Source organism: Lethenteron reissneri, chromosome 69 (genome assembly GCF_015708825.2).
Source record: "Lethenteron reissneri isolate LAM-NWPU_2019-01 chromosome 69, ASM1570882v1, whole genome shotgun sequence".
Classification (NCBI taxonomy): Eukaryota; Metazoa; Chordata; class Hyperoartia; order Petromyzontiformes; family Petromyzontidae; genus Lethenteron; species Lethenteron reissneri.
The window spans coordinates 152,208-170,140 of NC_083847.1; the positions used below are offsets into that span (position 1 = coordinate 152,208).

The window sequence follows — 17,933 nt, forward strand, 5'->3', positions numbered from 1 at the left end:
TGCTATTGTCAGTGTGTATGTAGGTGTCGGTGGTGTGTGCATGTCAGTGTGTGTGGGGAGCGGTAGTGTAGTGGTTAGCGCGGCGCTTATTTGAACCGAGCATGGGCATCCTCTAGGTCGACTCAGCCTTAAATGGGTCCTCTACCTGGTGCGATGTGTAAATATCGCCACTGGTGATACAAAGGCGGTCGGGCGTGGTGCTGACCACCCACCCCCTCGTGTACCGTTTCAGCCTCATATTTGCTCGCTAACACCACTGGCTACTCTCTGTGAAATTGGTGTCCCCGTGTCTCCCTCTCTGAGACAAATGTCCCTGTGTCTCCCCTCTCTGTGTGACAGGTGTCCCCGTGTCACACGCGTGGCTCCTCCTGCTGTTTGCTGAGGACACCCGTGGCCTCCAAGGGGCAGATTTTAGGAGATGGATCGGAGAGTCGCTGTGTAGCCGGGGTTAACGGCCTTCCCGGGGTCCCTGGGACGCCAGGATCGCCCGGGAGAGATGGGAGAGATGGTAGGAGAGTGGAGAGTGGAGAGAGAGGGTTATAGAGATGGAGAGAGAGGAGAGAGTGAGAGATGGCGAGAGATGGAAAATGGGAGAGATGGTGAGAGAGAGGAGCGAGGAGAGATGGGAGAGATTGTAGGAGAGTGGAGAAAGAGGGTCATAGAGATGGAGAGAGTGAGAGAGGAAAAGAGTGGAAGATGGTGAGAGATAAAAAACAGGGAGAGATGGTAAGAGAGAGAGCGAGGGAGAGAGATGGGGAAAGTTAGATTGAGAGCGATGGAGAGAGATATGGAAATAGTAACAGATGGTGAGAGAGGCGAGAGAGAGGGGAGATGGGGAGAGATAGTGAGGGAGAGCAGAGAGGGAGATGGAGAGAAAATGAGAGAGAGGAGAGGTGGGGGGAGAGTGAGATTTGAGAGAGATTAATAGAGAGAGAGATGGAGAATGGTGAGAGAGAGAAAGCGAGAGAGGGTAGAAATGGTGAGAAAAAGAGGTGGGGGGGGGGGGGGGGGAGAGGATGGTGAGAGAAAGCGAGAGAGAGATGGAGACAGAGGGGGAACATGAGAGGAAGTTGGGAGAGAGAGGGGACGCGGGTGGGGCGAGAGATGATATATTGAAGAGAGAGAGGGGGGGCATGAGATGGAAGACAATCTTGATTTCGTCTCTGCAGGTATCCATACTCTTTGGTTATTTCGATAAGTCACGTAGGTATAAAATAAAATATAAAATAATTATATTTGTATTTTTTATGAGTGAGATTTGAGAGAGATGAATAAATACAAATATTTTCTTTTTTTTCTTTTATACCTACGTGACTTTACCATAAGAACCAAGAGCGTGGAGACACTTGAGAGAGGAGGGAAGGAGATGGTCAAAGAAAGTGAGGATAGAGGGGAGAGTAGAGGGAGGTGGAGAGGGGAGGGGTGATAAAGTGGGGCGTGAGTGGGAGGAGAGGGAAGAGCGAGGACAGAGAAGAGTAGGAAGGAGAAGAGAGAGAAGGAGAGAGATGGGAGCGGGTGGATAGAGTAGAGAGTGAGATTGAGAGAGATATGAGAGATTATTAATTCACGTCGAAATCTCAGGTGGCGAGGTTAATCTGCAAATCGGATAAAACCACACGTGGTTACCCTTTAATGAAGGTGGCCGTGTTTTTTCCTGGGCGTTTTAGCGAACGGTGACACAACTCAACGCCTCACCGTGACGCGGCATTACACACAGACGGACGGTTGGTCGGTCAGTCGGTTCAGATGCATGGACTGTCGGTCAGTCGTTCGGTCAGTCAGTCAGATGGATGAACGATCCGTCGGTCAGATGGACGGTTGGTTGGTTGGTAAGATGGTCAGATGCATGGACGGTCAGTCAGTCGGTCAGTTGGTCAGATGGATGGACGGTCGGTCAGTCGTTTGGTCAGTCGGTCAGATGGATGGACGGTCGGTCGGTGAGATGGACGATTGGTCGGTCGGACGGTCAGATGCATGGACGATCAGTCAGTCGGTCGGTCGGTCAGATGCATGTACGGTCGGTCAGTCAGTCGGTGAGTCGGTCAGATGGATGGACTGTCGGTCAATCATTCAGTCAGTCAGATGGATGGACGGTCGGTCAGTCGTTTGGTCAGTTGGTCAGATGTATGGACGGTCGGTCGGTGGTGAGATGGACGATTGGTCGTTCGGTCAGTCGGTCACATGGATGGACATTCGGTCAGTCGTTCGGCCAGTCGGTCAGATGAATGGACGGTCAGTCAGGCGGTCAGTCAGTCAGATGGATAGATGGTCGGTCAGTCGGTCAGTCAGTCGGTCAGATGATAGATGTTCGGTCAGTCGGTCACATGGATGGACATTCGGTCAGTCGTTCGGCCAGTCGGTCCAGATGGATGGACGGTCAGTCAGTCGGTCAGTCAGTCAGTCAGATGGATAGATGGTCGGTCAGTCGGTCAGTCAGTCGGTAAGAGGATAGATGTCGGTCAGTCGGGTCAGTCAGTCGGTCAGATGGAATAGATGGTCGGTCAGTCGGTCAGTCAGTTGGGTCAGATGGACGGTTGGACAGACAGACGGACAGAAGGACGGACGAACGCACAGGCAGAGCTGAGCTGTGCCTATCCATTGAGGCGTAAAAAAAGAGATGAGTTGATCCTCTCCGCAGGGAATCCGGGAGCGCAGGCCCTCAAAGGAGACATCGGGAACCCGGGAATCAAAGGTAGCCATGGAGAACCAGGTGAGTCATCATGAAACTTAGAACTAAACAATGTTTTCATTTTATTTAACCAGCTATATAGCTCTTTTTCAGAAGCAACCTAGGCTGTGAAAAATGATATCAGCTCAACGAATTGGCGGTTCCTCATCATCACGTGGGAATGGTAGCAGGAGCCAAATTACTCTAAACGCGTGACGTCGATTCTAAATGTGGAGAGGAAAAAAAATGGAGGACCAGGAGAAAAATCCACGCGACCACGGGGAGAGAAAAAGATGCAAACTGCAAATATACAACAGGCGTCAGGGTCGGCATCGAACCCCACAATCTCCTGTCCATCAGGCGAGGTGGTCAACATCTCGACAGCCTTGGTCTATCCACTGCTGGATGATGATCAACATTGATTTTGATTTAAAGTTTTCGTGACTGCAGAGATTCATATTCTTGGTTAAATCGCTAAAGTCACGTAGAAGGGAAATAATAAAATAATAAAATATAAAACATTATATCACGACGTTTCGACTGCAACACAAGCAATCGTCATCAGGTGTGAAATCCACAGCAAGAAAATTAAAAAAAAAGGAAAAACCGCCACTTTTTTCAAATTTTCTGCTGTGGATTTCACACCTGACGATGATTGCTTGTGTTGCAGTCGAAACGTCGTGATATATTGTTATTGTTATATATTTATATTATTTTATTATTTCCCTTCTACGTGACTTTACCGAAATAACCAAGAATATCAACATTGATGTCGGAAATCAGAATCTTTATCCTGGAGAATCCGATGAGCTACGAAACTATTTTTCACAGTTATCCAGTGAGGGGGCGGGTGACTAGCTTGTGTCTGTTGTCTAATCCACGGTGGCTAGGAAATGTTGGCTACCTCGCCTGATATGCAGGAGAGCGTGGGTTCGATCTCGACCCTGACGCCTGATATATATTTGGAGTCTGCGTCTCTCTCCCTCTCCCCGTGGCCGCGTGGAATTTTTTTCCCCGGGTCCTCCATTTACATTTAGAATCAACGTCACGCGTTTATGGTTTTTGGCTGCTGCTATAAATTTCCACATGATGATGATGATCATTTGTGATAGCCAGGCCGCTTGTGCAAAAGAGCTGCATTTCAGCTCAGTGGGGCTTTACCCAGTAAAATAACATTTTAAAAATCGTTGATAGTTTGATTCCGCGTCTTCCTCTCCGTCTCTCAAGTGGAACTCCGAGTGTGTATCCGGGGCCAGATTAAGATTGTGTAGGCCCCTGGGCTACAGGTAACTGTGAGGCCCCCAGTAATATTTTCAAAAGAGAAACAAAGTTAAAGAATTGTTTTTTTAGTTTTTACAAGGCTAACAACAAATACAATTCAGCATTCACAAATTTTAAACAAAAACTTTTCACTTAATCTTTGGAGGCCATCCAGCTGGCGAAGGCCCCTGGGCTCCAGCCCTAAAGCCCCCGTGCCTTAATCCGGCCCTGTGTGTATCTCTCCATGCGTCTATACAAAATCGTCAGCGTTCATTTAGAATCAGAATCTGTATTGTAACTGCAGGGGGAATCTGATGAGCTATAAAGCTCTTCTCGTCACAGACGTCTTCAGTTAGGGGCACGAAGTCAGAAAGTTACAACAACAAACACAATACACGCGGACACACGATAGGAGTGAAAATAATAAGCAGGGTAGACAAATAACTTTAAATAAATATGGAGAGATTGTATCACTACCAACGATACTCACTTGAGTTGGTGGACACCGCGTAACACGGATAATCGGGAAGTAAAAACAAGTCCCTCTGATTGGTAACGTAACTGGCCTGAAAGGTGATTAGTTAGAGGCGGGGACATTGTGAACGGAGGATGATTGACAGGGTAGACGGTTGGAATCCGTTAGGAAATGTGGAAGGTGATTGGCTGGAGGTAAAGCGGAAGTTGAAGGAACCTTCGGTAAAAGGGACTTGGAGGGTTAGATAAGGGGGAAGAGAGCGAGCGAGTTCGGGACGCTTGGAGTGAAGGAAATCCTTTGAAGACCCGCGTGTCTCTTGCTGGAAGAAATAAAGACTCCTATTATTGAAGAATACTGTGTCACTATAAATAAAAACATGTTTTAACGTGATAATTGTTTTTTTACCCTTCTATCTGGCCACAAAACCGACACCTTTTTTACGAGGAGTCATGTTTGCATAGACCACAATACCTGCCGTCATAATGCAAACAAAAAACACAACTTTGATAATGTGCACTGTCCTTGAAGTTGATTGGTCCACACCCGAGACAGCTTTCCTTAGAGCCTAGTCTCACATGGGTTGGACCAGATGACGCCAAAAGGCGCGCAACTCAAAGACAATGCACCATCAGAGTATGAGAGCTCGGGGTAAGCATTTACACCATTGGAACCTCATTTGCCAGTAAAAATATGATTATTGGTTTGTTACCCTTCTATCTGGCAACTAGTTGATTGGTCTCGGGTGTGGACCAATCAACTTCAATGACAGTGCACATTATCAGAGTTATGTTTTTTGTTTGCATTATGACTGCAGGTATTGTGGTCTATGCAAACATGACTCCTTGTAAAAAGGTGTCAGTTTTGTTGCCAGATAGAAGGGTAAAAAAACAATTATCATATTTTTTACTGGCAAATGAGGTTCCAATGATGTTTTAACGTATTAAATAATCCATAATAGAGGGGGTTTTTGGGCGTTACATCGCGTAAATATATACATGTGTCGCGATCTAACCCAAAAAAACCTTTATCATGAATGATATTGGTCGCGAAAGCCTACGTGTTCAACGTATTACATTCTATACTCTTTGGTTCTTTCGGTAAAGTCACGTAGGTATAAAATAAAATAAATTACGACGTTTCGGGCGCAACACAAGCGTCCGTCATAACCTTGTAACTGTAGAGACCCTTGTGCCTGAAGAAGAAAGTGCATCACGTGATGTTGCACGTATCCATCCGGAAAAAAACACAAGGTGGACACTGAGCGCCGAACACTCGACGCTACTGTGACGGGATCCGTATCGTTACGAACGTGCGTCTATGTTGTCTCTTGCAGGTGGCAGTGGAATTCCGGGGACGAAGGGTAAGCCTTTGCAAGGTCGCCACGGTGATCGTCATCACCGCCATGGTCTACCCACTGCTGGGTGATGTCTTCTCAATAGGCCGCGCGAACTCCGGGGTTTCCTCGCAGCCGCGGCGGTGGCGGTGGTAGCTTTTGGCTCAGCCATCGAACAAGATGGCCACGCATCGTGGGCTGCTTTTGGATGCGGTTCTGCACTCTTCTTCCAGACATTCCGCAAAGCCACTGGGGAGCAAATCCACTTTGAAATCATCGTCTAGATTGACAAACTCGTTTCTCTAGGACTGTTTTTGTGTGTTTAGTTGATTGTAATTCCCCCGGACCTCTCATTGGCGCAGTTGGCTACGTACGGTGCGAAGGAAGTTCAACATACATATATAGAGACCTATAGACTCACACAAAAAACCCATAAATTCATCACACAGAGACCCATCGGCTCACACACAGACACCCATGGACTCACACACAGAGACCCATAGACTCACCACACAGAGACCCATAGACTCACCACACAGAGACCCATAGACTCACACAAAAAACCCATAAATTCATCACACAGAGACCCATGGGCTCACACACAGACACCCATGGACTCACCCACAGACACCCATGGACTCACACAGAGACCCATAGACTCATACAGAGACCCATAGACTCACACAGAGACCCATAGACTCACACAGAGACCCATGCACGCACACACAGAGACCCATGGACTCACACACAGAGACCCATGGACTCACACAGAGACCCATAGACTCATACAGAGACCCATAGACTCACACAGAGACCCATAGACTCACACAGAGACCCATGCACTCACACACAGAGACCCATGGACTCACCCACCCCCTCGTGTGCCGTGCCAGCCTTCATAGAAGCTGGCTCTACGTGGGGATGTTTTTCGTCGTTTTTGTGTGTATAAGTCTGTACGTATGGTGAACTTATTTCGCACCGGATGTAGCCAACCGTGCTAATGGAGGTGTGTGTACGTATTCGTGTGTGTGTGTGTGCTGTGAAAGATGGTGACAGATTGGAGGGTGCCTTAATCCAGCAGTTGACAGGCCATGGGTCGATGTCTCTGTGTGATTCAGGTGAACCCGGTCAAAAGGGAGATATGGGAACCCAAGGTGCAAAAGGTGAACGAGGATTCCTCGGTACGTATATTCGTAACGATACAGAGATATGTTACTGGTAGGAACCCACTGGTTCCACCAGCCCACAGGGGATTATTGTGTCCGTCCGTCGTGCAGGGAGGGGCTGGGTGGGGAGGGAGGGGCTGGGTGCGTAGGGAGGGGCTGGGTGGGGAGGGGAGGGTGGGGAGGGGCTGGGTGGGGAGGGTGGGGCTGGGTGCGTAGGGAGGGGCTGGGTGGGTGGGGAGGGGAGGGTGGGGAGGGGCTGGGTGGGGAGGGGAGGGTGGGGAGGGGCTGGGTGGGGAGGGTGGGGCTGGGTGGGGGGTGGGAGGGGTGGGGCTGGGTGGGAAGGGGCTGGTCACCCCGTGGTGCCCTTATAAAACTCAACGTTTAACCTACTCACGCCGGCTTGTGCCCGCCCTCACAGTCGGGCATATTTGCGGAATACACCACGCCGCCATTGACCCTGGCCATTGACCGAGCAACCCAACGTTCCTACCAGCTCCCTCCGCAGGAATGTGTTAACTACCTGGCCTGGTATACAGGGGGGTCGTTTGTTCGATCCCGAACCGGCATTGCGTCGTTATATGTTGTACGGTCTGTTCTGGGGTCAATTAATTGGGGGGGGGGGTCACAAGACATCTGGACCACTCTGTACTGGACTGCGCTGCCTTCGTTTCACTGGGCCGTGTTTCTCAGCCGTCCATCATCAACGCAGCGGGTTGAGCGATTGGCTCGCAATCGGAGAGTCACCAATTCAAATCGTGGTCGGGGAATCACTCGACCCATCAGCCCTCCGGGGTGGATAAAATAGTAACTACTTTAGGGGCGAGTCAACAGTGATCCTCCCCACCCTGCCATAGGAATGTGGAATGTCCACCACTGGCTCAGGGCTGTGAACAGGAGATGATCAAGAACCACGGTGCTGACTTTGAATCTTTGGCTTTTAAGTTCAATGGGTCGGAGGTAATCTCAACCAATCATCAATCCAGGGTCGGGAAAACAAGTACCGAATTGTGGCGAGGCAGCAGTGGTTGTCATCGGAGCAAGAGCCCGATATTTTTGCCATCTGGGAAAAGATGCTGTACAGGGTGGTCCAGATGTCCTCTTACCTCAAATTAATTGATCCCTAAAACGTGTTTCTCTTTGCATATTCATTTCTGTTTTAAATAAACCTTTGGTTAAAAATATTAAGTTTGAGAGAATGAAATGGGGGTCACAAAACATCGAGACCACCCTGTACTTGCCCCTTCCCCGTGGCCTGTCCTTACTGGAGCAGACTGCCCCGTCATGAGCACGTGGATAATTCCACTCTTATCTCGGGGGCCACCAGAAGACACGAGTGTCGCCCCGTTAACGCTAATTTAATAATAATAATAATGTGTCTTCTTGGCAGAGGTGGGACAAAGTCATTGTTATGCAAGTCTAAGTCGAGTCTGAAGTCATCAAATTCATGACTCGAGTCTGACTCGAGTCCAAGTCACATGACTCGAGTCCACACCTCAGAGGTGGGACAAAGTCATTGTTATGCAAGTCCAAGTCGAGTCTGAAGTCATCAAATTCATGACTCGAGTCTGACTCGAGTCCAAGTCACATGACTCGAGTCCACACCTCTGCTTCTTGGTTCTTTCGGTAAAGTCACGTAGAAGGGAAATAATAAAATAATAAAAATAAAACATAATAAACATAATAAAATACGTTGTGGCCAAAACGTCGTTAGAATTGTAGAGCCTAGTCTCACTTGGTGTTGGACCAGATGACGCCAAAAGGTGCACAACTCAAAGACAATGCACCATCAGAGTATGAGAGCTCGGGGTAAGCATTTACACCATTGGAACCTCAGAAAGGTGTCAGTTTTGTTGCCAGATAAAAGGGTAAAAAACCAATTATCATATTTAGCCACTGACAAATGAGTTCCAATGGTGGAGCATGGTTACTCTACGGTAAATACTCGTGCAGTTGTGACCAGGGCGGCCTACGGGTATCGAACCGCGAACGCCTGCGCTACCGGGGAGGTCAGGTCACCGCCCCGATGATGCTGAATTCACTGTCAAGCGGCGAGTCATTCCGCTGTCCGATTGCCCCTGTTGCTTGACAAAACACGTGTAGTGCACGGGGCGTGTCCGACCCGTGCACTACACGCGCTCGTGCCGGGCACGTGTCTGTGTGTCCGCCCCGTGCACTACACGCGCTCGTGCCGGGCACGTGTCTGTGTGTCCGCCCCGTGCACTACACGCGCTCGTGCCGGGCACGTGTCTGCGTGTCCGCCCCGTGCACTACACGCGCTCGTGCCGGGCACGTGTCTGCGTGTCCGCCCCGTGCACTACACGCGCTCGTGCCAGGCACGTGCCTTGCGTGTCCGCCCCGTGCACTACACGCGCTCGTGCCGGGCACGTGCCTTGCGTGTCCGTCCCGTGCACTACACGCGCTCGTGCCGGGCACGTGTCTGCGTGTCCGCCCCATGCACTACACGCGCTCGTGCCGGGCACGTGTCTGCGTGTCCGCCCCGTGCACTACACGCGCTCGTGCCGGGCACGTGCCTTGCGTGTCCGCCCCGTGCACTACACGCGCTCGTGTCGGGCACGTGTCTGCGTGTCCGCCCCGTGCACTACACGCGCTCGTGTCGGGCACGTGTCTGCGTGTCCGCCCCGTGCACTACACGCGCTCGTGCCGGGCACGTGTCTGCGTGTGTGGCGAGCGGCAGTGTAGCGGATTAGCGCTACGCTGCGCTACGAACCCTGCTCTCCGAGTTCAATTCCCGCTCATGGCCAACAACAGTGACGATTTTATTTGAACCGGTCCTGGGCCTTCATTAGGTCGACTCAGCCTCAAATTAGTATGTGCTGTGGTGTGTAAACATCAGCACTGGGGAGACAAAGGCGGCCGGGCGTGGCGTTGGCCACACCACTGCCTTCCCTCATGCACCGTCCCAGCCGTCATAGGTACTTGCGAATAGCACATTCGTGGACAGCCTGTTAAAGGCGATATGGGGGATATTTACTGTTGTTTATTGTCTTTGTGCCACCCCTTCGTGCGCTATGCCGGCCTTCAAAGGCTCTCGGCAACAAAGCCTGGCCCCAACAACCAGTTGCGAGATGTTCGGGATGGCCGCACGATGGCGAGATGTTAACTGCCTCGCCTGGTATACAGGAGGTCGTGGGTTCGATCCCATGGTGGCTAGGATATGTTAACTGCCTCGCCTGGTATGAAGGAGGTTGTAGGTTCGATCCCGACCCTGACATAACGGTGACTCGATGTCAACTACCTCGCCTGGTATACAGGAGGTCGTGGGTTCAATCATGACCACGACGCAATGGTGGCAAGGAGATATTAGCTACCTCACCTGATATACAAGAAGTCGTGGCTTCGATCCTGACCCTGACAATGCCTGCTGTAGATTTAGAGATTACGACCTCTCTTTCTTTCTCCCCGTTGATTTTTCTCTGGGTCCTCTGGGTTTTCCCTCCCACATTTAGACACAGAATGCACTTCGTGTATTTGGCTGACGATAGGCCACTTCGTTGGGCTGTTATTTGTGATTGCCAGGTGGTCGCTTTTGAAATAGCTCCATAGCAGCTCAGTGCGGCCGTGCATGCTAAAATAAAAATATATATAGTATGCAGGAGGTCCCATGATGTCGAGATTTTGCTGGGTAACCGCGCCTCGTAATAATTATAATACAAAATAACCGAAATTTCATTAACTTTTCCATACATCTCAACTTCATGAGAGATGACATATATAAGTACGTATGCTAAACTTCATTTGCACCATACGTATCTAACCATGCTAATTGGAGGAGCGGCAGGACAACTAACTAAACACAATGAGCAGTTCTAAAGAAGTAGCAGTGTAGTGTATAGCAGAGTAGTGTCCATGTGAGTATTTCGTGTCTCTGTGAGTCTATAGATTTCTGTACGAGTCGATGGGTCGTTGTTTGGGTCTACGCGTCTTTGAGTGAGTCTATGGGTCTTTGTGTGAGTCTATGGGTCTCTGTGTGAGTCTATGGGTCTCTGTGTGAGTCTATGGGTCTCGGTGTGAGTCTATGGGTCTCTGTGTGAGTATATGGGTCTCTGTGTGAGTCTATGGGTCTCTGTGTGAGTCTATGGGTCTCGGTGTGAGTCTATGGGTCTCTGTGTGAGTCTATGGGTCTCTATGTGAGTCTATGGGTCACTGTGTGAGTCTATGGGTCTCTGTGTGAGTCTATGGGTCTCTGTGTGAGTCTATGGGTATCGGTGTGAGTCTATGGGTCTCTGTGTGAGTCTATGGGTCTCTGTGTGAGTCTGTGGGTCTCGGTGTGAGTCTATAGGTCTCTGTGTGAGTCTATGGGTCTCTGTGTGAGTCTATGGGTCTCTGTGTGAGTCTATGGGTCTACGTGTGAGTCTATGGGTCTCTGTGTGAGTCTATGGGTCTCTGTGTCTATGGGTCTCTGTGTGAGTCTATGGGTCTTTGTGTGAGTCTATGGGTCTCTGTGTGAGTCTATGGGTCTCGTGTGAGTCTATGGGTCTCTGTGTGAGTCTATGCACGTATATTGTACCTCTTTCACAATGTATGTAGCTAACCGTGCAAATTGGAGCTGCGGGAGAGAAGGACGACAAAAATCGAGATTGTGATTTAAAAGTGGCATTGCTCCCCACTTGCTTAATAACATCGGGACGGGGAGAGTGTTCCACCCGGACCGCAGAAACAGCGCAATCGGAAGTTGCTCATGCGATGTGGTGACGACAACGACATATCGCACCATACCCTCTACCCACACTTCCCCCCCCCCCACCCTGTACAGGCCAGCCGGGTAAGATGGGGCCGCTGGGCCTCACAGGGCCCATGGGTCCGGAGGGACCCCGGGACAAAAAGGGTCGAGGGGAGAGGGGACGGAAGCTCCACGTTCAGTCTTCAGCGTCAAGGTCACGGCCTCCAACGCGCTGGCGCTGTCCAAAGTCCCGGTGAGTTGATGGGGGTCTGGGTGTGCGGCTGAAACGTCGGTCAAATCGAACTACCATTCGCCAAAAGGGGCTAATTGTACAAAAGGCAATGCAAGTACAGGGGTTTCCAAGACGTCGTTTCGCGCTTACGTCGCTGACTCTTTTGAGGAACCCGATGTAAAATGTTCCCCACTCAGACATGCATCTTCTTGGTTCTTTCGGTAACGTCACGTAGAAGGAAAATAATAAATAATAAAATAAAAATAATAAAATAATTCTCACGACGTTTCGGCCACAACGCAAGCAGCCGTCCTCAGGTGGAGAACAGGTCTGTCGGAAAGACAGCGTCTGAATGAACACCACCCCAAGCTTGGCAGCGTATATTTAAGCTGGGTTGGAGGGGGAAGAGCGCCTTGACAAATGCATTTGCATATCAAGAGGAATTTAGCATGTTTATGGGAAATGCAGATATGGGATTAGTCACTACTTGTGGAATGCGTAGGAGGTGAATCCCTGCAGTCACGAAAGCTTTAAATCGAAATCAGACATGCGTCGTTACGGTGTTTTCGTACTGTGCAACTCATAAACTGGAGTGCTTTCCCACCTGATGATGGACGCTTGTGTTGCGCCCGAAACGTCGTCATTTATTTTACTTTCATACCCACGTGACTTTACCGAAAGAACCAAAGAGTATGGGTTCTTGCAGTCACGAAAGCTTCAAATCAAGATCGTACTGTAACAACTTGCAATCTCTACATGCGCCGCCATCCTTCTCGGTCCCATCGTGTTCTCTCTCGTGCGTCGTGCGTAGTTACAGAGGCGTAGCTAGGATATTTTGCGCCCGGGGACGAAGGCATCTCATAGAGTAAATGCTTCACCCCGAGCTCTCAATACTCTGATAGTGCGCTGTGTTTGAGTTGTACGCCTTCTGGTGTCATCTGGTCCAACACCAATGGGGACTAGGCTCCAAAGAAAGCCGTCTCGGGTGTGGACCAATCAACTTCAAGGACAGTGCATATTATTATCATTATCAGAGTTGCTTCTTTTTCTTTGCTTTTTTGACTACTTGTGTTGTGGTTATTGCAAACATGATGCCTTGAATAAAGGTGTCAGTTTTGTACCAGTTTAAAGGGTAAAAACCTACTACTAGTTTCAGGCTGCCGCGCCCGCTGCAATAAGTTATAATGTAACGTTGTAAGCCTCATTTTGGCGCCCCTTTACCTTGGCGCCCGGGGACATATGTACCCCCCTGCCCCCCCCTAGCTACGCCTCTGCGTAGTTACGAGTGCTCGCTTTGTCGATGGGTACGGGCTTTGTCGCAAATGATCGTCGCGACCACTTCAACAATGAGAGGGCGAGCGTGGTGCTCATGTGCACTCGGTTAGCGTAAGAAAAATGGCGGTGGTGTTCAAATGTGAAGTCATATAAAGCGTAGCAGTTGATGTTGGGCACCATTTGATTCAGAATCAGAATTTATACTGCAGGAGGAATCCGATGAGCTATGAAGCAGTTTTTTTTCCACAGATGTCCAGTTAGGGGCACGGTGTCAGAATGCTACAACAACAAACAATACAAAAATATGATAGTAGCGCAAAGTACAAGAAAGGTAAACGAATCACCCAAATTTTGACTTAAAACTTTCGTGACTACAGGAATACATATTCTTTGGTTCTTTCTGCAAAGTCACGTAGATAGAAAATAATACGCTTTGATCGCAACACAAGCTTCCGATTACGACCGCACGTATTGCGATCGAAACGTTGTGAGTTTTTGGTTTTTATGTTTAAAATATTTTGTTATTATTCTTGGTTCTTTTGGTAAAGTCACGTAGAAAGGAAATAATAAAATAATAAAATCTAAATTTATCTTTAAATCAAAATTTGTATTATTATTTTTATATATTTTATTTTTCATAAATTTCTGTCTCCATGACTTTACCGAAAGAACCAAAGAATATGAAATCACCCAAACACTCATAAAACTAAACCATCCCCATTCTACTAGGCAAATCCCACTGAGGGACTAACATTTTTCAGAAGCGATCTGGCCATAAATGATAGCTCAACAAATTCGCCCATCATTAGGACATTTATAGCATCAAAATAATCTACAGAAATGTAATGCATGTTTCTAAATATGGAGGGAAAATCGGAGAACCCGGAGCAAAACACCCACACTACCATGGAAGAGAGAGACTCATGCAACCATCAAATACTGGCAGTCCTCTATTTACGATAGAGATGCATTACGACGACCCCACCGTAAGTAAAACATATCGTAAGTCGAAGATGGCCTAGCCTACCCAGGAGTCTTAAAGAATGGTGATAATTTATCAAAACGTAGAAATTTACAGTACCGTACTGTATAAACCAATCAACTTCAGGGACAGTGCACATTATCAGAGTTATGTTTGTTGTTTGCATTACGACTGCAGGTATTGTGGTCTAAGCAAACATGACTCCTTGTAAAAAGGTGTCAGTTTTGTTGCCAGATAGAAGGGTAAAAAAACAATTACCGACTTCTTGGTTCTTTCGGTAAAGTCACGTAGAAGAGGGCCACGATGACTTCAGGTCAGGCCGGTTCACCGCCCACCCACCCACAGATTCCATTTGCCGGTGCGATCGTCAATGAGCAGTGCCACTATGATGTAACATCTGGCCGGTCCACCTCCCACCCGCAGATCCCGTTTGATGGCGCCATCGTCAACGAGCAGGACCACTTCAACGTCCAAACGGCCAAGTTCATGGCCCACCACGCGGGCCACTTTCACTTCTCCTTCCACGTGGCCCTCGAGGCGTCAGCATCGCGCGTCGACGTTATGCGCAACTCAGAGAGGGCGCTGCGCTACTCGGACTGGGCGCTGGCCCGGAGCCCCGGCTGGGTTGTAGTCAGCGGGGCCTTCGTGCTGCCGCTGGAGGTCGGCGATGAGGTGTGGCTGACGGCACAGGGCGCCTCCTTCACCAGCCCCAGCGTCAAGGTCTTCCCTGACAGCTCATTCACCGGGTTCCTGCTCTACTAACTCGGATTGTGAGATGTTTAAAGCCTCGGTTTCAAAATTGTGTTCCACGAGCGAATTCTTCTTCTTCTTTCGTCTTTCTTCCTTCTTCTTCCTTCTACTTCTTCATCATCTTCATCTTCATCATCATCATCTTCATCTTCTTCTTCGTACGGTGGGTGTAGATGTAGCGCAAGGTGTCGCCAAGCTGCGGCTCTGGAGTTGTAGGCGGCTCTTTGCGTTACTGCTTCGTGATGTAATATATTGTGTATTCACATGCATTGCGGCTGTTTATGTTACTGCTTCATTACCATTACCCATAGACTAGCATTGCCCGTAGGCTAACAATGCACATAGACTATCATTGCACATAAACTAACATTGCCCCTGCACTAACATTTCACTTAGACTAACATTGCCCATAGACTATCATTGCACATAGACTATCAGTGCCCCATAGACTAACATTGCCCGTAGGTTATCAGTGCCCATAGACTATCAGTGCGCCATAGACCAACATTGCCCATAGACAAACATTTCACTTAGACTAACATTGCCCATAGGCTAACATTTCACTTAGACTAACATTTCTTGTAGACTAACATTGCCCATAGACTATCAGTGCCCCATAGACTAACATTGCCCATAGACAAACATTTCACTTAGACTAACATTGCCCATAGGCTAACATTTCACTTAGACTAACATTTCTTGTAGACTAACATTGCCCATAGACTATCAGTGCCCCATAGACTAACATTGCCCATAGACTAACATTTCACTTAGACTAACATTGCCCATAGACTAACATTTCACTTAGACTAACATTTCTTGTAGACTAACATTGCCCATAGACTATCAGTGCCCCATAGACTAACATTGCCCGTAGACTAACATTTCACTTAGACTATCAGTGTCCATAGATTTCCAGTGCCCATAGACTAACATTATACACGTAGACTAACATTGCCCATAGACTAACATTTCTCGTAGACTAACATTGCCCATAGACTATCAGTGCTCGATAGACTAACATTGCCCATAGACTAACATTTCTCGTAGACGAATATTGCCCATAGACTAACATTTCACTTAGACTATCAGTGCCCGATAGACTAACATTGCCCATATACTAACATTGCCCATATACTAACATTGCCCATAGACTAACATTTCTTGTAGACTAACATTGCCCATAGACTATCAGTGCCCCATAGACTAACATTGCCCATAGACTAACATTTCACTTAGACTATCAGTGTACATAGACTATCGGTGTCCCATAGACTAACATTAAACACGTTGACTAACATTGCCCATAGACTAACATTGCTCATAGACTACCAGTGCCCATAGACTAACATTATACACGTAGACTAACATTGCCCATAGACTAACATTTCACTTAGACTATCATTGCCCATAGACTACCATTGCCCGTAGACTAACATTATACACGTAGACAATCATTGCAACCTGCAGCTCCTGAACCGCATGCGGCTTCTCTGCAGACTGCTTCGTGACGTAACGTGCGCATTCACGTTCTACCAAATTCGAAAAAAGAGAAGAAAAAAACCACGGAGCTTCTTGTTATGTTGAATGCCGACGCCCCTGAGGTAGAGCGAACAACTGGAATATATAAAATTATAATCCACTTTACCCTAGTCCAGCAATAGCACAAGAGGTTTTAAGACATTCAGAGAGAAAATAAACAGGCAACTATTAGTGCAAGGCATCATCAAGTCTGCATTTAACCACGCGTGCTTGTTGGTAGTGTATAGCCATATCGCCTATATATTACCTTAGTTGCACCGTGTATTTGGGTTTATAAGAAGAGAGTCTCATGGTGACAGTGTTATTAATAATTAAAACAGATGTAAAGGTTACAATACTCAACAATTAAGTTATTGTGCCTCTTTTGCTTTCATGCCGGGTCCCCATCGGTCCAGGACTTCCTCAAAGGGGGTTGGATAGATCACCGAAACTGTATGCTGCTCTGTTGATATGATGATAGCCAGATGCGTTAATCCGGGCTTTCTCCATGGTAGACTGCATATATTTTTGTTATGAATAAAAAAATTCTTAACATGATTTCTACTTATTCATATTTTTGGTTATTTCGGTAAAGTCACGTAAAAGGGAAACAATAAAATAATATTAATATAAAACAATACAAATTCTCACGACGTTTCGACTGCAACACAAGCAATAATCATCAGGTGTGAAATACACTGCAAGAAAATGTGAAGAAAATTAACCCGTAAAAACAAAGTTTTTCACTATAAATCCTTTATATGCGTGGCATCGGGGCGGCTAGAGTCCTCTCGTCCTCTGGCTTGAGATGGCTGCCACCTATGGGTCAGATGATTGTCTGCCACCATTAAGCAATTGGTAATTAAATATTTATTTATTTTTCCCTAAACAGGGTAAAATTTTGGAGAAAAAAAATTGACGAAAATTAATTGTCACGCACAACGAGTCTGTGTGCAAAATGTCAGCTCCATTGGATCACGGGAAGTGGGTTAAAAAAAGACCGAAAGATTTGCACAGTCGTAAGCAAGCAAGCAAGCACGCAAGCAAGCAAGTGAACTTAATATAAAGGATTTAAAAAGTGGCGGTTTTTCCTAACGTCAGCACCAAGGACAGCGATTTGGCAGTTTGCCAGATGGACGAGTCCATCTATCTTCTTGGTTCTTTCGGTAAAGTCACGTAGAAGGGAAGTAATAAAATAATAAAAAATAAAATAATAAAATAATTCTCAAGACGTTTCGGCCACAACGCAAGCAGCCGTCCTCAGGTGAAGAAACGGGTCTTAGAGTCGCGGCATCTCTTCAGAAAGGTGAGAGACTCGATTAGCTGAGCCTTCTTATCACGGAGCTTGTTGAAGGATCTTAAAGTTTTATGGAATCCCACCCCGTAGTGGCGGTTAAATTTCGATTTAAAGCTTTCGTGACTGCGGAAAAGAGGAGGGGGGAGCAGAAAATGGAATGCGGTCTGAAAGTCACCGTAAGCATGAACACAATCAATTAAGACCCGAAAAGGTTTATTAAATCCTTCCAATGATTGCTAAGCCATAATCAATCTTCTCGGTTGAAATTGTCTCTGTGTTTGTATATGTGAATA

The 17,933-nt window shown here is 47.6% G+C and overlaps 1 protein-coding gene across 1 annotated transcript; it reads left to right on the forward strand.

The window, feature by feature from the left end:
• Positions 1-4,574: 4,574 nt before the first annotated feature.
• On the forward strand, positions 4,575-17,215 carry LOC133360619 (complement C1q and tumor necrosis factor-related protein 9-like). The gene is made up of 4 exons (XM_061579414.1): positions 4,575-4,597; positions 5,737-5,763; positions 11,713-11,836; positions 14,496-17,215. Exons 1-4 carry the CDS (start codon positions 4,575-4,577, stop codon positions 14,832-14,834), a joined length of 513 nt encoding a protein of 170 aa, XP_061435398.1. The 3' UTR covers positions 14,835-17,215.
• The last annotated feature ends 718 nt before the right edge of the window (positions 17,216-17,933 follow it).

Coding starts and splice junctions, on each gene's coding strand:
- LOC133360619 (XM_061579414.1), top strand. CDS start 4,575: ATGTGGAAGGTGATTGGCTGGAG. Junction 5,764..11,712: donor TGGAATTCCGGGGACGAAGG/GTAAGCCTTTGC, acceptor TGGGCCTCACAG/GGCCCATGGGTCCGGAGGGA. Junction 11,837..14,495: donor TGGCGCTGTCCAAAGTCCCG/GTGAGTTGATGG, acceptor TCCCACCCGCAG/ATCCCGTTTGATGGCGCCAT.